A 20,960-nucleotide genomic window follows, 5' to 3' on the forward strand; every position below is an offset into this window, starting at 1 on the left:
GATACCATCATGTGTTATCTATGTGATACCATCATGTGTTATCTATGTGATACCATCATGTGTTATCACACCGTATGTCATCACCATAGAGAGAAAGACAATCATGGATCTTGTAGCAATAATTACTATAGTATTAATAATGTTATTGTATATTTATATCTTCTGATAGATTTATTTTGTTGTATGGCCTGGGTGTTGGTGTATGGCCTGGGTGTTGGTGTATGGCCCAGGTGTTGGTGTATGGCCTGGGTGTTGGTGTATGGCCCGGGTGTTGGTGTATGGCCTGGGTGTTGGTGTATGACCTGGGTGTTGGTGTATGGCCTGGGTGTTGGTGTATGGCCTGGGTGTTGGTGTATGGCCTGGGTGTTGGTGTATGGCCCAGGTGTTGGTGTATGGCCTGGGTGTTGGTGTATGGCCTGGGTGTTGGTGTATGGCCTGGGTGTTGGTGTATGGCCTGGGTGTTGGTGTATGGCCTGGGTGTTGGTGTATGGCCCGGGTGTTGGTGTATGGCCTGGGTGTTGGTGTATGGCCTGGGTGTTGGTGTATGGCCTGGGTGTTGGTGTATGGCCTGGGTGTTGGTGTATGGCCTGGGTGTTGGTGTATGGCCTGGGTGTTGTGGTATGGCCTGGGTGTTGGTGTATGGCCTGGGTGTTGGTGTATGGCCTGGGTGTTGGTGTATGGCCTGGGTGTTGGTGTATGGCCTGGGTGTTGGTGTATGGCCTGGGTGTTGGTGTATGGCCTGGGTGTTGGTGTATGGCCTGGGTGTTGGTGTATGGCCTGGGTGTTGGTGTATGGCCTGGGTGTTGGTGTATGGCCAGGGTGTTGGTGTATGGCCTGGGTGTTGGTGTATGGCCTGGGTGTTGGTGTATGGCCTGGGTGTTGGTGTATGGCCTGGGTGTTGGTGTATGGCCTGGGTGTTGGTGTATGGCCTGGGTGTTGGTGTATGGCCTGGGTGTTGGTGTATGGCCTGGGTGTTGGTGTATGGCCTGGGTGTTGGTGTATGGCCTGGGTGTTGGTGTATGGCCTGGGTGTTGGTGTATGGCCTGGGTGTTGGTGTATGGCCTGGGTGTTGGTGTATGGCCTGGGTGTTGGTGTATGGCCTGGGTGTTGGTGTATGGCCTGGGTGTTGGTGTATGGCCTGGGTGTTGGTGTATGGCCTGGGTGTCGGTGTATGGCCTGAGTGTTGGTGTATGACCTGGGTGTTGGTGTATGGCCTGGGTGTTGGTGTATGGCCTGGGTGTTGGTGTATGGCCTGGGTGTTGGTGTATGGCCTGGGTGTTGGTGTATGGCCTGGGTGTTGGTGTATGGCCTGGGTGTTGGTGTATGGCCCGGGTGTTGGTGTATGGCCTGGGTGTTGGTGTATGGCCTGGGTGTTGGTGTATGGCCCAGGGTGTTGGTGTATGGCCTGGGTGTTGGTGTATGGCCTGGGTGTTGGTGTATGGCCAGGGTGTTGGTGTATGGCCTGGGTGTTGGTGTATGGCCTGGGTGTTGGTGTATGGTCTGGGTGTTGGTGTATGGCCTGGGTGTTGGTGTATGGCCTGGGTGTTGGTGTATGGCCTGGGTGTTGGTGTATGGCCTGGGTGTTGGTGTATGGCCTGGGTGTTGGTGTATGGCCTGGGTGTTGGTGTATGGCCTGGGTGTTGGTGTATGGCCTGGGTGTTGGTGTATGGCCTGGGTGTTGGTGTATGGCCTGGGTGTTGGTGTATGGCCCTGGTGTTGGTGTATGGCCTGGGTGTTGGTGTATGGCCTGGGTGTTGGTGTATGGCCTGGGTGTTGGTGTATGGCCTGGGTGTTGGTGTATGGCCTGGGTGTTGGTGTATGGCCTGGGTGTTTTCCAGTTTCTCGTAATAAGGACGTACAAATAATAATAATAATAATAATAATAATAATAATAATAATAATAATAATAATAATGATAATAATAATAATAATAATAATAATAATAATAATAATGATAATAATAATAATAATAATAATAATAATAATAATAATAATAATAATAATAATAATAATGATAATAATAATAATAATGATAATAATAATAATAATAATAATAATAATGATATCATGATAATAATATACGTTTTGTAAAGACGCCTAAATAGCTGCAGTCACCCATTTATTCGAAGGATCAGGTACCGTTTTCTATACTTAAAAGTCACCTTGATCAAATCAAAAGAACAAAAATAGATTCTTTTCTTTTATTTTTCGTATTTGAGAAGTTTGGACAAAAGTGTTTGATTAAATGTTCAAATTCAGATGCAGAGAAGGTAATGTTCTTGAAGTAAATTATTTATATTTATATTCTTAGTTGACCAAGTCTTGGAAGTGAGGGCTTCATTGCTTCAGGAGTCGTTTACCGCTTCGATCTCTTGTGAACACGTCCATGATGGGCTATAACGAAGCTCTCGCTTCAAAACTGTGAACCCACGAAGCCAACTGAATTGAAGCAACATATATTCGTAGCCAATGTCTCTCCATAAAAGTCGTAACTGAAGTGCATAATTAGAAATTCATTAAATCACTAAGTTCGGACTCATTGAAACCCTAGATTCGTTTTAATTAACACAACTTGCATTTAGTGAAGCACTGGATTCGAAGTAATTGAAGCACTAGATTCGTAATGAGTGACACACTTGGTTGCCCTTCATTGAAACATTTGATTTGTAACAACTGAATAAAGTCGATTCAGTTGCCTTAAACGATAAGTTTGATTATGTCTGAATAAAGATCATGAATAATAAAAGCATACGTATATCCTATTTATTACCTGACTATAAATATTTAACTAATATATCTAGCAAGAGGGAAAGAAGGCGATGAGTTACTGAACAAAAGACAAACTATCAATGAAGCAGTGAACCAATACGAATACAGTTTGGTTCTGAGGGACGCAATGAGTCGTTAAGCAAACAGAAACACTGACATTGAACTAGAATTCCATTTCCAAAGAAACAGGAACACTTCTTTGCTTTTATCGAATTTCCTAAATCATCTATTAATTGCATTTTCTATTGGCTTTCGACAATTTCCCAGAATAAGATTCAATTGGAAGGAGTGAAACAGGGTTCGAGGCAAGTGAACCCAGCTTCGACCCGTAGGTTGGGACAGACAGGCCGCCATAGCAGGGTACCGGTAGCTCTGTCCTGTGAATGTGGATTTGAAGTTGGACTCTTGGTCCTTGGAGATTTTTGGAGTCAGGATGAAAATCTTGGTGTGGGTTGCCCTGACGTCCCTCGTTTTCTATACTGCCGTCCTGGTAGCAAGCGGAGCGCCTGTCTTTCAAGGTGGGTCATGGAAAAACTCATGCCATCTTCATGGCTAAGAGGAAGTACAACTTGTGAACTCTTAAAACACATTCTCAACGAGCCTTTTACAACCCAGTGTTATTCAGTGTGATTATCAGACGTAAATTATCACAGGATTATCACTAAGGTTGTAAGACTTTACCATAAGAATTTATTATCAAGTTGGTGGAAATGTACATGGGACCCATCCTCAAACCTGTGTGTGTGTTTACACCCCAGTCTTTTCATGTAGGTTGGGTGGGCTACAGAGTTTCTTTAGAAGTTTATGTAGATAATCCTCACATTTGGAAGTTTAGAGATGAAAAAATGGCTCACACAATGCCTCAACTCGAGGTCTGAAAGGTTTAGGAGGTGTTACAACACAAGATCCTCACACTGACCAAGACAGGCAAAATTTTCACAGCTGAATTGTGTGACTTGTTGATCCTTATGGTGTAAACATATGCTTGTCAAGTTATTATGATAAAATGGTTGGTTTTTTCATGAACAAGAATAGGATGGTTTTAAATGTTTCCACATAACTCTGGACAGATAGTAGTAGAGGGTGAAGCTAGTTAGAACACAGGTGGAGGGTGAGGCTAGTTAGAACACGGGTGGAGGGCGAGGCTAGTTAGAACACGGGTGGAGGGTGAGGCTAGTTAGAACACGGGTGGCGGGTGAGGCTAGTTAGAACATGGGTGGAGGGTGAGGCTAGTTAGAACACGGGTGGAGGGTGAGGCTAGTTAGAACATGGGTGGCGGGTGAGGCTAGTTAGAACACGGGTGGCGGGTGAGGCTAGTTAGAACACGGGTGGCAGGTGAGGCTAGTTAGAACACGGGTGGCGGGTGAGGCTAGTTAGAACAAGGGTGGCGGGTGAGGCTAGTTAGAACACAGGTGGCGGGTGAGGCTAGTTAGAACACGGGTGGCGGGTGAGGCTAGTTAGAACACGGGTGGCGGGTGAGGCTAGTTAGAACATGGGTGGAGGGTGAGGCTAGTTAGAACACAGGTGGAGGGTGAGGCTAGTTAGAACACGGGTGGAGGGTGAGGCTACTTAGAACATGGGTGGCGGGTGAGGCTAGTTAGAACACGGGTGGAGGGTGAGGCTAGTTAGAACACGGGTGGCGGGTGAGGCTAGTTAGAATACAGGTGGCGGGTGAGGCTAGTTAGAAAACGGTTAGTTAAAAAATTGCAGTTGTCAGAGTTACCATGGATATTATCTGTATTTGTAACGCTATCTATCATTTAATGATAACACTACCATTCCATCGTATTCAATGTAAAAGGATAGGTTTATCTCAGAGATATGTTTTCTTTCTTATCAGTAAATATTTCTCTCCCCGTTGACATGTTCTTGCACCCAGACCAATGCCTTTATGTGTTACATATCTATGAAGCACTGTCTTGTGTCTAAAAAGACATAAGACACATGGCCCTTGGGGGTTAGTTGAAACATGCACCAGCTTCCTCAATATCTTGCTTAATATTCCCCTGTAGATCATGCTAGGGTCATTTGACTCCACCCCATAACCCTTGATGAAGAGCCATCAGATTTTAAGAACACCTTTTAATCAGCTTCTTGCTCCATCAGAAGTCGCTGAAGGAGTCTTTGTACTTACCCAGTTCACTGGCAGGAAATCAGTACAGTATTACAGCTGAGGATGGTGACATTACATCCAAATTTCAGAGACGTCTTCAGCCTTGTTAAGCTAAAGGCCAGTGATGTTTGAACTTACCCCCACTCCTTCAAACTAACCCCCAACTTATTCTACTTTCTCTTGATTATACAGTAATGGCTAGTAGAACTAGTGTAATTATGCCCTCAGATTATTGGAAGGATCACTTAAGTCTGAAGTTATTAAACAAATGTATTCTGCAATGGACTACCCCATAGTAACCAACATTGGGTATTAAGAACTGAAGGAATGGACATCCAGATACTGAGATGGACCAGTTGTGGATTAATAGATGGGGTTAGTTGATAACATGACAGTAGTAGATATCTCTCATGTGTTCTTTATATATTATGTGAAAAGTAGTAGGATACAAGGTTATGAGATTTAAGAATAAAAAGTTCATTCATGGAGGACAGAAGAGATTAGAAATGCTGTGGAAAGAAGAAAAAGGCCTATGGTAGATTGCTTGATAGGAATATACCTGTGGAAGTTCTGCAAAGGAGGAGGGAAGAATATAAGATATGCAAGTAGAATGATAAGAAACTGATAGAGGAAAGCAAAGAAAGAGTAGATGAAGATTTTGGAAGGAAGTTCAATGAAAATTTTTGGTATAATAAGAAAGTATACTAGAAGGAGGTGGAAAAGGACAGAGGTGGATGTGAGGGTGGAAATGTTATGTGAGAAGTAAGGAAGGAGAATTGCTGAATCAAAGGTAGGAAGTGAAAGAAAGATGAAAAGTGTTGTTAAGAACTGATGAATGTGGGAGAAGGGGAGGCAGCACTTGTTACATGCATGTGTATGGAGGAGGGAAGGAAGAGGATGCAAGCACTGGGGTTTATAGTAAAGAGAGAGGTAAGAAGGGCAATAATGATGAAGGTAGGAAAGGCACCTGGAGTGGATAGGATTATGGCTAAAATGCTGAAGTATGGAGGAGAAAGTATGATAGAGTGGATGCATCTTGTATGTAATTTAGCGTGTTCAGGCCCTAGTCGCTCAAAATCCTTTTCTCTCCTTCTTTCCATCTCCGATTTGGTTTCCCCATTCTCCTTGTTCCGACGCATCTCTAATGGAAAACAAAATATCATGTACATCAGAATGTACTGAGGTTAATCACAATAGCTTTAACTGGTCCATGTCCAGTGGTTGCATATATCATTGCTGTGGATGTCTCATTGTACATACTTTTGAGCCAGTTTTGTTGAAAAGCCACCAAAAAAAATATCTAGCATTCATTGTTTGTGATATTTAAGGTAATAATGACTAAGCTGATAATGGTGTGAGTGGAATACCACCTGTGACATGGGCAAATATTGTGGAGGAATACTGGAGGGAGAGAAACAGAGGAAGAATGCATGGAATGGTGTATGCGAGGGAGGCATGTAAGGACAGGGGTAAGTGGAGACTCTTTTGCCATGGACACCCCTTTGATGGGACTTCTTGGAGGGAACTGGAATCAAAGATATAGCTATAGATAGAAATGACAAAGAATTGATATATTCATTGATTGTAGCTTTCTTCTGATTATTGCTTTTGGACACAATTTTGCCTGCAGATGAGGGACAGAGGTCACAGATTGATGAATTTCCATCAAATGGTCCAGATTCTCATCCTGGTAGGGTCAGTTTAAATTACTCGAAGGCACCACCTAAGATGCACCTACTATCCACATTGCAAGAGCTTGTACGTTCCAGGGACTCCACTGCCCGTTTGAGTCAGCAAGAGAGGTGAGCTGTTGATATACAAAAGAATTTGTCAGAATTTGATAGCTTAAAGAGTCAAGATTTTTCTGATTTAAAAAAATGGAGACTGGGTTAATACTTTAAGTTATGTTTAGAGAAGGGTTAATCGCACAGCTAAACTGAAAGAATATTTCCAAAGTCAGAGGAAATTAATATCCTTTCTTAACAGATTGTTTTTGGTGATGTCATTACAGCAGATTAGTATGGTATTGTTTTTACGCAGTCATAACCTTACAGTTTTGCTGTGAAGCTTGTATACATATAGTTGTGTGGGTGCATGTGAGCTCATACCTTATGCTCCATTTGTTTTGTATATAATTCATCATATATTTGTAAATAATTGATCTAGCCCACATTCTTGCATATGAACTCTTAAAACCTAATGTAACATAGCCAGAGAAAGTATGAAGACCTTGTAGGTACACTCACCTTCTCAAACATTCATATGAAATTTTTTTTGTGCCTTGCAAACATAATTTGGTCTACAAATTGAAAGGAACTGCTTGTTTGGAAGATAAAACATTTGCGAAAAGTCTAGCCAGTATTTTGCATTAGATGTCTGTGTACTTTCAATTACGGTCACTTTATGATCATCATCTCCATAGATGTGCATTGATTGACTTATTGTTTAGGAGACAAGGTGTCGCAGTTTTTGTGAAATTTTTGTGTTGATAGGGACATGGAAAAGGAATTTTAACTTAGAAAAAATGACAAAGCCCAGTAAGTACCTATGAGAGCTCCCACTTTGTTTTGTTGCACTGGTTATGTATAGATTATAATGTGACTGTAACTTTGAAACACTCTCTATAAATATTTCATGATTGTGGGTGTAAATCAAATGTACATTTTGATTAGTTGGTGACTTTATTGCCCCAGCTACTGCAAAACACTCTTTGGGAGGAAATTGTGTAATTTACATGTGATTTTATTTACTGAGATATTGATGAACACCTTACTGAACATCCACACAAAATTTACTGACCAGTTTATTTAAGTTTAAAGTACTTTCATGTCACAAGTGTATAATGATAAACTTGTAGGGATTGCATTATCTGTCATTTTCATTGTTTGTCCATCCATCCATCCTTTGTCCTTTATTTAGAGTTTCACTTAACCTTCAACACAACCCTGGTTATAAATTTAAAAGTCAAAAATCAGATACTGCATTATATACAGTTGTTTTCTAGAATCTAAAGAATTGAGTAGCCTAATACTAATAATGGTAGTTTGCAATTTGCTTATGTTAGGCCCACGTGAATAGGTTTAACCTGGAACATAACATGGCTAATACCTTGAAAAAACTCCAGAATTCAGCCATGAAACTGAAATAGATTGTTTTTTTATATTTTCAAAACTACTTTTGCACTCAGTCTTATGTTACTCTCAACAATGAAGTAGCACTGCTGGTGAAACAATTGTGTCATGAAATGCCTTTTACTTCTTTCCTGCATCATCTGTGAGCAAGCACACCTCAGATTCCATATTTAACTGGCCTGGATCGTAGAATTATCTGCTTCATTATATATCTTTGTTTCACACCAGTAAGTTAGGTTTGCATGATTATATTGTCCTTCAGCCATTTTTTCATATCCATGGTCATGCATAATTATATTGTCCTTCAGTCATTTTTTCATATCCTTGGTCATAATATTCCGTTTAATAAATTCTCCCAAGTATCTAGTCACTTTCTTACACTACATTAATCTTTTTATCCTTTCTTTTTGCCAAATTCTTAGATTTGTTAGTATTTTCCAACAGTTCAGTGCCCATTGTAACCTTGCACTTCACTTATTATTTTTGTTGTGATATTGCAGTTTGTACCACTGCATTCTCCCCTCATTTAAAGTCACTGCCACCATCTTATTGCTACTTACCACCTGTAATTTCTCTTTTGGCAAACTTTGTAAACTTACAGGTAAAGTGGTCATAATACCATCCATTTTCTTTTATTTTACCATCTACTATTTACTATTTCGACTTTTTCTGAACTCTAGAAATTTGATATCTTCCATAATTAATTCCAGTCTTTTGTACCATATACCTTTTCTGGATCTATGAATGTTTCATAAAACTCTCCTGGTTTCTTATCATCTTCACGGAAAATTTGATCCATATGATTAGCATCTCTGTGCTTTACACATGGTTAGCACTGTAGGCTTCACCAGATCAGCATAGATTTGTCATCCACCTTACATTGTATGCTAAATTAGCTGATTCCTTTGCTCTATTACTTTCATTTATGTTAACCATACCTTAAAACAAATTTACCTGTTCTCTTGCAATCCAGTGACTTTGCACCTTATGCTTCTTCATAAATACACACACATTGGATGCATCCATTGTATTACCGTGTCAGCTCCTCTTGCCTGTCATTTCTCCAGCAGTGAACTGAAAATAAAGTTAGAACCTTGCTCTGAGTCATAACCAGTGGATGGTTTAGATAAGCACTTCTCTAGTTTTACATCTATGGCTGCTGTACCCAAACAGTTACCTAACTTAGGCTCTTTCCAGAGGGTTAAGTACACTCTGCTGCAGAATTAGCTCGAGCAGTACTACATTCTAGGTGCCTCGAGCAAATGACTACCATCTGCTTTTGTGTAAGTGCTATAGCTGACTCACTCATCATTGAGCCTCCCCAACATCAAGGAGGGTTTTCTGTTAATGTTTATAGCTGACTTGCCCATCAGTGAAATTAAACTCGAATGGAAGAGAGCTGGAATATATAGCATTACAGGAGGTAGTTGGAAACTGCTGCTATTGCTATAATGCATCATTTATATTTCATTAGTTCAGACTATACTCTGAATATCATTTATGGTGATTAGTGCCATCATTTTTATGCATATAAACATAAAAGTCTTCCTGCATGGGGTTACACCACAAGTGAAGAGCCATCTTGTGTGAGGATGTATCACCATCATTGAGGAAGTAATCACCCCAGAAGAGACCACCTTTTACTGTTACTGGTTGTAGTCATCCTTGAATCTGTGGGAGTTCTGAAAAGGGTTCTTAGGGTTGCATGATAAAAAGAAATGTAAAAAAAGAGTATAGATATAATTTCACCTCATTGGTATTTCAGTACATCTGTAGGACCATCTGATCCACTGTTGGTCTTAGAATTACTAATACTGGAATATTCTGTTTTTGTGTTGCATTTTTAAGAAGTTTTGAAACCTGGTTACCAGTTTAAGGGAATGCTTAACTATTTTATTTAACTTTTGGAAATGTATTTGCATAGATTATGTGTGTATGTGTTCAATGCCATAGATGATAATATATTTGGATTATTAACATTTGGTCCCTTGGTTATAGCTGAAATTCAGCTACTGTATTCATATCTGAATTTTCATTGTAAATTTTAATTGTTCACAGACGTAGTTCTGTCTCATGTTATCAATATATCCACAGTAACAAGCTGGGTAAGAACCAAGAATTGCAGAACCACTTGGTGACTGGTCTCTCTCATGCCTCTAGTCATACTCAAGACAGCAAAATAAGACTTATTGTAAGTTTGCTTTTCAGTACTGCACTAGCCTTTTGAAAACTTTTGACGTGTCTGTGGTCTTTTCTTTAAGCCAGTGAGGAGGAGATGGGGTGAATGTTTTGAAGAACTGTTGAATGTATTTGATGATAATTTGGTAGATGTAGGGTGTTCGGGTCAGGGTGGTATGCAAGGTGAGAGAGTCATAGAGAGTGGCTTGGTGAAGAGGGAAGATGTGGTAAAAGCCTTACCTAAGGTGAAATGTGGCATGATGGTAGGAGTGGATGGTATTGCAGTTGAATTTTCGGATAAATGGGATAATTGTGTTGTTCATTGGTTGAGAAGGATCATCAGTGTATATTTGGATCATAGTGAGCTGTCATAGGGTTGGTAGAATGCATGTATAATGCCTTTGTATTAGTGATGGAGGATAAAGGTGAGTGTTCAAACTACTGAGGTAAAAGTTTGTTGAGTGTACTTTGCAAGTTGTATGGGGGGGTAGTGATTGAGATGTTGAGGGCATATACAGAGCATCAGATAGGGAAGGAACAGTACGATTTCAGAAATGGTAGAGGAAGTGTGGATTAGATGTTTGCTGTAAATAATGTATTTGAGAAATACTTAGAAATACAGAAGGATATATAAGTGGCATTAATGTATCTGGAGAAAGCATAGGATAGTGCTGATAGAGATGGCTTATGGAAGGTCTTAAGGATGCATGGCATAGGAGTAAAATTGCAAAAAGCAGTGAAAAAAGCTTTATCAAGGGTGTAAGTCATGTGTATGAGTAGGACGAGAAGAGAATGAATTGTTCCAAGAGAAGGTTGGTCTCTGGCAGCATGAGGTCAAGGGGAAGGTCCAGGAACCATTAAAGAGTAGAAATGAGAGTTTCAGTGAACAAATATAAAAGAATTCTAGTAGTAAGAAAATGTTTTGGAAGGTTGATAGTATGTGGAAAACAAGAGAACAGCTGGGAACATCAGTTAAACTGGCAAATGAGGAAGTGGTAACAGGTAGAGATGATTTGTATTACAAGTTACAAAACACTAAAGATTGTTTATGAAACAAATTATTTCATATTGATGTGAAACAGAGAAATTTTGTGATAAAATGAAGTGCTTTTTATATGTGATCTTTATAAGGGAAAATGGTACAAAAACAAAGAAATGATACATAAGCAACCATAACCATGTCTTGGTTGTAGATGATACCCAAACTAGATATGATGATGGATTTTGATATTTCACTTATAGTAAAGTAATAAAGGTAATTTACATGTAATTAGTATTGTTGTTCCTGGGTACTCACTAGACTGCACCACCTGGCTGGGGTTAGTCAGGCAACTGTTACCTCCAAGCCACTCGATGGGGTAAGGCCTTTGTCAATAGCGTTGGAGGACTAGGAAACAGACCACATGAACCTGAATGTGACATCCTTTTCCTTGGAACAGGCAGACAGAGTGAGGCATGTTCAGGAAGCCCACACAGCAAAAACAACTGCTACAGAAGACCCTCCAGATACATCACTACTTGATGTCACCTCCCACGAGAAAAAGTTATATCCATTCAAGTTTTTTGAACAACTGGATTCTTTGAGAAAGAAGGTTTATGAATTAGCTGATAAAATAGAGGAACTGAAGACCTCGGGTGATGATTTGAGAACCTCATTACTGGAACTACAAACTGATTCACATTCCTCTGTCCCATTACACAACCTTTCAGAAGATAGCTCAGAAACTGTTATGCAGGAATTGAATAAGAATGATTCAAAGAATTTGGGATTTTATTTCATTGGATGGAATGTAACAAACCCTGATCCTCTGCTGCCACTAATTGATGAAGTATCTCCACATCACTCTGCTGCTACTGATGACTTTAATTCATTTTTCAGAATGGTCAGTTATTTAAGAAACAAGCAGACTGAAAGGAAAAATGGCCATCAAGCAGGTGGAGTGCTGACCACTACATCACCTGTAGACAACAAGGATCATTTTACTAATAACCCAGATAAGAGGTCACGGGTGATACATAAGATTCCAAGTGCCATTGATCCAAATCTTAAACCAGTAGATAAATTAAAAGAATTTTTAGCCAAGATGGCATATGAAGATAAATATGAGGATGTTCCTATTAAATACTATGATGATCAAGACATCAACCAAGACCCAAAACAATTCTTGAAACTTTCTGAGGAGCTTAGAAGATGGCAGAAACATGTGACCAGGAATGAGGCCAGCTTGAGAGGTATGTTTATAATGATGGGTTGAAGTGGCCCATGTGTAGTTCTTTGCATGTCAGCTCTAGATCTCTTTTCTTTTACTGTCTTTTCTTGTAGGAGAAGAAGCACATCCCAGTCATGATCAGCAAATTTCTACTACTTTTACATTAAATTTTCTTCAATTTGATGAATTTTTTAAAGACAGATAGGTAAATGTTTGTAATGCTGTCACAGAAAAGGCCAACCAGCTTTCGCAAAACAATTAGTAGAGTTTATCACGTACACTGTATTTCTTTTTCATATACAACTGTTTTTCCTTCGTTAGTGTGGTAGTGTTTGAATCAAACTCTTTAACTGTGATGTATAATATGAAACCCAAGTCCACCAACTACATTTAGGCCCCACACATTGTTTCATGGTTTACTTTGTTTACCTTGACCTCTTCATATGTCTGGTTCAACCCATTAACAGCATTTGACCTCCATATACCACATTGAACTAGTTCGTTCTGTTTCATGCATGCCACATAACATACTGAATGTTCAAGCCCCAGTACTGCAAATGCCTTTTTACTCCATTTTACCCTCTCATTAATTTTCCTTTCCCCTTCTTCCCACAACTTGGATCCTCTAAATCTTATCTTACAAATATTTTCCATATGGCTGGACCATGTCAGTGCACCCTGATCAGCTTTCTCAGTCAGACCTCTGTCCTACACCATCATTTCCTTCATGATCACAGCTCATATTGTCTTCTGGTATTTCAGTTTCATCATGTCCACTCTCCTTTATTAGTCATTTAAAGCCCAAGACTGGCATCCATACGACATTCAAGACTACTATACTTTCAGGCATTTTAATGTTTGTCTTTAAAGATGGTGGCCTATCCCTCCACTTTTTCCATAATGAGCCTGGAACCTTGGTCCCCTTTCCTACCCTGTTACTCAGTTTATCCCCCATGAGTCTACCTGCCATGACATCACTCCTGGGGACCTAAATCATTCTCACTTCTTCCAGTTTTTCTCCTTTCAGACTCGGATCATCCTGTCTCATCTTACTGCTACACCTCAGTACCAAATTTTAGTTTATATTTATCTAGGGCTTTGATCTTCATACACACACACACACACACACTCCCCAGCTTTAACGCCAGCTTTTGGGGCTTTTCTTTGGAGTCCACCACCAGAGCTGTCATCTGCAAACAGCAATTAATTCATCTCTCTTTCCACTTTAACCCAGCGTACCATGCACTTACCCCTTGCTTTAAGACCCTTGCCTTCACATCCATCACCAGCACACTTGTAAATGAAATAAACATTTGCCATCTTTGATGCCATTTGGCTTTTAGTATTTTTACTCTCCAAAATTATACATTTATGTTTCATATATTTAATCTCCAGCTATGTTAAACTCTTTGGGTTATTGACTTTCGGCAGTAAGGCATTACTTTCTTCACATCTTTACACTGAAATCCTCTATGCTGGGGATTTCACAGAATACCACAAAGATTAGCTTGGTTCTACTCAGGATGCTGTCGATGAAGCCCCCTTTTTTCCTTGCTTAACATTCTGAAACAACTATAACAAATTCGCAACATGAGTTTCTATTTCCCATGAACACTTGCTGTTTTTCTTTTGAAACCCTCCACTTACCTTCCTTTGATCACTATCCATTTGCTTGTCTGTATTAGATTGTCCTGCAATCCTTGAGAGAATGCCTTGATTCCTGATGGATTAGAGACCTGGTACCCCCCTGCCAATTGGCAAGGTCAAGGCTAATCATCTCTCAGTGACCACTTATTTGCTGCTAGTTGCCTCCTGGCTTGACCCCTACCTGCCAGGTGACCAATCAGCAATCAGGTACATCTCTTCACCACTAAAGAAAATGCCTCGTTGCCAAAATATATCTCTCCATTGTTCAACAGAGGAGAATTATCATCAAGTGCCCTGATTATGGAATGGAACTTTTAGAACCAGATTTCTTTCCTTCCATCAATATATCCTGAAGATTTTTTTTACTCCTGTAGCATGGAAGTGGGAGAAAGAACCTTGGTGCTGTTTAGAGTTCTTCACTAGCTTCTTTCATACTAAGATAAAGGCTTGTAATAGTTTTATCTCTTACAAGAATGCCCAACAAGAACTGATCTTTATGGGTTTTGGCATAAACCTATGTGGACCTACTAAAGATAGGCTTTGTTGACGTGATGAGTAGCCTCCCCAATGCATCCTAACTGGGAATTGTAAAAACCCCTTGACATGTTACTATTGAAAGAGTTTTTTTTCTTGAGATATAGCACCCCATCATCTCATCATGAAAAGTTCTTGATTGTCCTTGGTGCTGGGAGAAAAGTTAATAAGATGCATACAATGACCAGACTGTGTGTAAGAATCTAATCACTTTAAATGAAGTTGCCCTATGTAAAGATCAAATCCAAACTTCAGGTTTTTGACAGAAGATGAAATAAGTGATTTAGAAATAGACTTTTGATTAATTCTTAGAGCTTCATCAAGAGAACATTGATCTTCATTCTCTTAGAGAATTTGAGAGATCAATGGAGACTTAAGGGGTACATCTCTGTGTTTGTTCAGGAAACTTAAAACTTTTCAGGAAAGACTGTTTTATCCTAGAGTAAGAGACTTGTCTTGTTAGCTCACCTTGGCTAGTATGTTAGAGCCAGTGATTCTTAAAAAGGTAGCCCCCCCACCTTGGCCTTTCTGAGGAATTTTCCTTAGAGATCAATAATAGAGCTTTTTGGCATTTCTCTAACATTTGTTAGACAGTACTTTACCTGAGGTTTGAGGACCTTGTGTGGCACCTGGGTGTCATCTAAAGGGCAGGTGAACCCATGTTTGCTGGAAGATAACTTTAAACATCTTTTCGTAGAGGTTCTCTGTAACCCTCTCTTCAGTATTGGTATGCTCCTAAGTCTTGTGGGTAATGCGATCTTGGAGAGAAATATGAGCTTTGAAGAGAGAAACTGTTTCCCTGGGGCAGTGTCTTCCAAATAGTTTTTCTAAGTTTCATACCTATTTTCCATTTTCCTTTGAATATTCTTGATTACAACTGTAGTGACCACCAGTGGGTTGATGTCCATAATCCGAGAATTATAAGGCAGGTAGGTAGGTACCAGTTAGATGACTTTGTTGCTGTTTGAAATTTGCTGATTGTTCATCACGCAGATCTATGCTGAGCTAGCTTTCCACTAGTACCAATAGGTGGTCAGCAGTTGTTGAGGGGCTTTTATAGTACCTCACCAGGAGGCTGGAAGTTAGAGGTTTCTAACCCAGAGCGATGCTAGAGATTCTGTCAAAGGTCATAGGACATTACACTGGGAAGAGTTTTTGATTTTTCAAGACTTATATTTTTGGCATTTCTTGGCACATCCACCATCTAGGCCCCTCGAAATACCAATGTTTGCAATTTTAGAGGACTCATTAGTCTTCCTTGAGCAGCTTATATATGATAATCTACAGGACTATTACTGCTTTGCCTGGTGGAATGCATCCAGCTTTACTGACCATATAGCAGAAGTATACTTGGCTGAAATGAGGTCCTATTTCCTTTCTGCCAAATTTTATCTCCTCAGTTGTAGTTTGATCATTTTAGATATGATGCTTGCCACATCAGGGACAGAGCAGATGAGGCCTTAAAACATATCCCCTCTGAAACTCATTCTGATTTCATCTCTGCCTTCATCTCCACTTGAAGTCATTGCAAAGCTGTTTTACTTAGACTCTAGCACATTTCAATGAAAGGATTTGACTCTAGCTGATAGATCTTTTTGGTCTTTAATCCAAAGCATATTATCAACTATGATATGGCCTTTCCTTCTCTTCTCTAACCTGACAAGTTTTATTTTCTATCTGAGCTACCCACTTGTTTTTGGTGCCTAATTATTTGCTAATTCCACTCTGGATTATTCCACTTGTCCCCCCTCTTCGCCTCCTGCTTAAACTATCCTTCCCCTATATTTTCTTCATTCAAGGTCTTTTGAATTTTCTCACTGTTACTTGTGAACAGGGCATATAGACCATATGGCATACCTCCTCAGATTTTAAAGGAATGTATCTCAGCTAGTTCTGGTTCTTGCCCACATATTTTGTTTAAAAACCCAAACTTTCTCATCTTAGAAATATTCCTTAGTACAGCCATCCCTAAGAAAGGGGACCGTTCTAATACCTTTAACTATTTACCAATTGCCTCAAACACAAAGAATCCAATATCCTTTTTGTGGATCACCAATATGGCTTTCACTTTGTATGCTCCAATAGGGATGTTCTCACCTGTGTGACTTCTCTGTGTTCTTGCTCTTTCAGGGATATTAGTGAATCCTTTGTCTTATCCCTTGACATCTCAAAAACATTTGTTAGGAGGTGACAGAAGTCTTTGCTTTGTTCCTTGAACTTTCATCAAAAACATTTGTTAGGGAGTGACACAAGTCCTTGCTTTGCTTCATGAACTTCAATCTTTTAGCATTTCTACTAATCTGTCCTCTTTTTCATAGTTTTCTCTTTTGTTGTCTGCTTGTAGGAGTTAATGATGGAGCAACATCTCCTTTTTTTCCTATAACTTTCTGTGTTTCTTTTGTCTAAAAATGGATTCTCTTATACCTTCAACCTTATTCATTCACATATAGATAATTCCACCCTGTGTATTTTGACTCTCTTTCCCTTCCCTCTTCACCCTGATACTTGTTCTCTTGTTTTATTGAACACATTTCCTCTCTTAGTTTTGAACTGTATAACATCATAGAATGGGAAATCGGTAACTAGATTAAATTTGTCGATGTAAAAATGCAATTTTTTACTTACACCTTTCCCCAAATCTCTCATTCAATTTAGTTTCAGAACATAATTCAACACTAAGAATATAAACATGATGAACATAACCATATTCCCCATACATTAGAATCTCAAGATGTTTAAAATGAAATCTATTCCTTGAAAGGTGGGAGTTTGTGTATTGGCTGCATTTTTTTTTCTTTTTCTGAAAATCTGGTACATCTCTACAGAGACCTCATGTACCATAGTACAGAGCACTGTTCACATATATGGGATGGCTCTTTGTCCACTCTTATTGTTAGGACATTCCCTGTGCTGTTTCAGTGCCACTGTCACTGTTTTATAATCTCCGTGAGTCTGTTATTTTCCTGAATGTATTATGAAAGAGCTGTAAATCTTCTGTAAGGGTAAGACCTTTTTTTAGGTTGTGAGCTGTAGATTAACTTGAATGACAGCACAAGATGTGATCATTATAACGAACAGGTGAATGTATCTTGGCCCCTGGCATCTTACCACACATTTAAAAGCACCAGGTTTAAAATGATGGAAAGTATGTCCCACATGGAAGTAACTAACCTTCAAAAGCCTTGTTCCATACTGAATAGCTTAAACAGGGGTTGTCTTGCCTTTTGAATCATCGTCATTGTGCCTTTTATCATTTTCAGTAAAAAATTTGATTTGGTTCATTTGCTATCTTTAGAGGTACTTTATCCTAATATTGATATTTCTCCATTTTGAATTCTCTGAAGGGGTCATTTCCCACCTTTGTTTTTGGACATGTATTTTTGTGTTGTGATTTTTTTTTTTTTACAATAAAGATAATATAATATATGGAAGCCATAACATAATGTACTAACACCTCCATGTTCTGACAGAAATGCCTGATTCTGGAAGCAGTGTTTCTCCCAGTGTAGTGCTTGACTCTGCCAAGACTACCTCTGCTTTGCCTGCTGATGTGGAATCTGTTAGTTTGGGTCCTGTCCAAGAGCCTGCAGCTACAGGTCTTGCCCACAGTCATCCTTCCAGCACAGAGCTTTATGATATGAATCCTACAGAAAAAGTTGTCGTTGATGGTGTAAAGACTTCAACTGGTAAACATGAAACAGACCCCCATTCTTTGCCTACTGACAAAGAGCCCATTGATACAAGCCCAAGTATCATATCCGTCACTGTAGAGCCAACTGATGCAGGGCCTTTTGATGTTGAAAATGATGATGGAGAACCTATATACGTGGACCGTCCCGATATAGAGACTGTAAATGTTGAGTCAACAACTTCAGATCCCATGAATTTGACTTCTGTCATCACTGAGCATGCAATTACGAGTGCTTCCACAGGGCCCATTCTTTTGCACCCTGTTGTCACTGAGTCTGCTCTGGAGCCTGCTCCAACAGAGACTGTAAATATGATGTATGATGCAGAGTTTAATGTAGAGCCAACTTCCACAGAACCCATTACTATGGAGCCTTCTACCACAGAGCTCAGCAGTATTGAACCTGAGCCTTCTACCACAGAGCCCAGCAGTATTGAACCTGAGCCTTCTACCACAGAGCCCAGCAGTATTGAACCTGAGCCTTCTACCACAGAGCCCAGCAGTATTGAACCTGAGCCTTCTACCACAGAGCTCAGCAGTATTGAACCTGAGCCTTCTACCACAGAGCCCAGCAGTATTGAACCTGAGCCTTCTACCACAGAGCCCAGCAGTATTGAACCTGAGCCTTCTACCACAGAGCCCAGCAGTACTAAGGAAACATATGTAATGTTTGACATATCAGGACCTGTTAGTATGGAGCCTACCATCAGGGAACCAATTGATCAAGAAACTACTGCCATTGCATCTGTTAGTGTAAATTATTTTCCTCCAGATAGCACAAGTATGGGACATGTAACCATGGAACCTCCAGTCACACAGAGCAGTAACCCTGGAATGACACCAAAGGTGGTCATTACAATTCCATTGACACATGCATCCTCAGAGCCTGGTGCTGCTGTGCAGGAAACAACACTGGCCACTACACATGATGAGCAGACGGCCAGCAAGATTGCCCAAGAAGGGGTAGAGAAGACATCAGTGCAATATCATGGTGAGTTAGTCGTTGGTGTGCGTGCCACTCAGTACTTAAGTATGATTATCATATGTCTTCTTGTAAAAAGTAAGACATAGATATATGATTATGTATGTATTTGTATGCTTATAGTGTGCCCCCAGAGTCTCTCTTTAAATCTTTATAGTTTTCAATCTGACACATGTATGGATTTGAGCCATGGCTTGAACCAGTTTCTTACTATATATATATAGGGAGCAAGATTACGTGTCATGAAGACCTCATATTTTTAGGCATTTTATTTTTTCACAAAAGTAACACAAGGTATGACTTTGAGTGTAATGTAATATGAACTGTATTTTTCTTAGAATTATGTCTGCCTGAGGGCTGTCTCAATATTAGGTCTAGATGAAAGAAGATTTTGTCAGAAAGGTAGAATACTTAGTGAATTTAGATAAGTATTAATGGTAGTAAATGTGAAATATCTTAAAGCAAATAGAGTAAACCCAATCATTTATGAAATGTTGTGGGAGAGGCTCAGGTGTTATACAAATGATTTCCTATAATTGACCCATATACATATGATTAGAATAGTATGCAAAAGGACTGATTAGAAGCAGTAACTGTGTCGTGCAGATGTGGAGGTGCTAATAATGGAAGTAAGTCGTGTGGGAGATGAGTTCCTTTAGTTTAGGAAATGAGGTGTATAGTTACTCTCACCTCCTTCCCACCCATAACTTTTCCTCTTTCTCTTGAACCTCTACAAACTTTCACCCATACCTCCACCAAGAAGTGATCAGATTTTCAACCAGCTGTCTTCGTCAAAACATTTACTTCCCAAAGTCATTCTTTAGCACATCAGTCCAACACTGCATAATCCAGTAAAGCCCACCTCCATCAGCTCCACTCACCCCCATATACATACGCATGTTCCTCTTTTCAAACCAGGTATTCCCAGTCACTACTCCTTTTTTCAGCTCAACTCCACAAGCTATTCACCATTTTTGTTCACAGTACTAGGTACACTGTGCCCAGCCTCAACTGCCATATCACCCTCCCTTTCTTGCTTCAGAGTTGCTGATGCACTCATGCATCTTCTAAAACACTCTCCTTTCTCCTCTCCAAGGTTCAGAAGCACTAACAGTCATCCACCTCTCATATCACTAGCAGACTTCCTCCTCTTGTAATCCCTTTTCATTTTCATCCACAGTAATCTTGGGCTCTCTGTCTCAAAACCCCCTGATTTAACCCCTAGTACATACCTATTCCCGTTGAGCTTAGTTTCACTTAAAGCCAGAACATCCAGGTCCTCCTGTCCAGACTAGGGAGGAACAGTTTGACATCAGGAGTGGTAGACAATGTGTAGATCAGGTGACTGCTTTGAAGTGTCTGTCAGAAATACATAGAGAAACAGACAGATATGTATGTAGCATTTATGGATCTGGAGAAAGCATATGATAGGATTTGATGATAGAAATGCTTTGTGAAATGTGGTACAGATATTTGGCATGGGAGGAAGGTTACTTAAAGTGGCAAAGAGATACCGTTTTTCATTGCCTTAGTAGTTAGATTAATCAAAAGTGCTCTTATGAGAGCATTAGGTTGAAGTAGTAAGTTGAATATTAGGTAGGAGCCTTTGGAAATACTGCACTAGAGTTGTCCTCTGCCTGTGGCTTGTTAAGGTTGTGAGTCACAGAAGGCTAAGAAATGGCACTGTAGTTCATCAGTCATGGAGGCT

General features: G+C 39.9%; 1 protein-coding gene across 1 annotated transcript in view; it reads left to right on the forward strand.

Moving 5' to 3' along the window:
* Positions 1-3,062: 3,062 nt before the first annotated feature.
* LOC139763659 (uncharacterized) overlaps positions 3,063-20,960 on the forward strand; it is a 32,480-nt gene continuing 14,582 nt past the window's right edge. The window contains exons 1-5 of the mRNA XM_071689954.1: positions 3,063-3,287; positions 6,513-6,684; positions 10,108-10,204; positions 11,631-12,423; positions 18,053-19,261. Coding sequence (XP_071546055.1) covers positions 3,203-3,287; positions 6,513-6,684; positions 10,108-10,204; positions 11,631-12,423; positions 18,053-19,261 — 2,356 coding nt within the window. The 5' untranslated portion in view covers positions 3,063-3,202. The remainder of the gene's footprint in view (positions 3,288-6,512; positions 6,685-10,107; positions 10,205-11,630; positions 12,424-18,052; positions 19,262-20,960) is intronic.

Source organism: Panulirus ornatus, chromosome 47 (assembly GCF_036320965.1).
Source record: "Panulirus ornatus isolate Po-2019 chromosome 47, ASM3632096v1, whole genome shotgun sequence".
In the NCBI taxonomy this organism is placed as follows: Eukaryota; Metazoa; Arthropoda; class Malacostraca; order Decapoda; family Palinuridae; genus Panulirus; species Panulirus ornatus.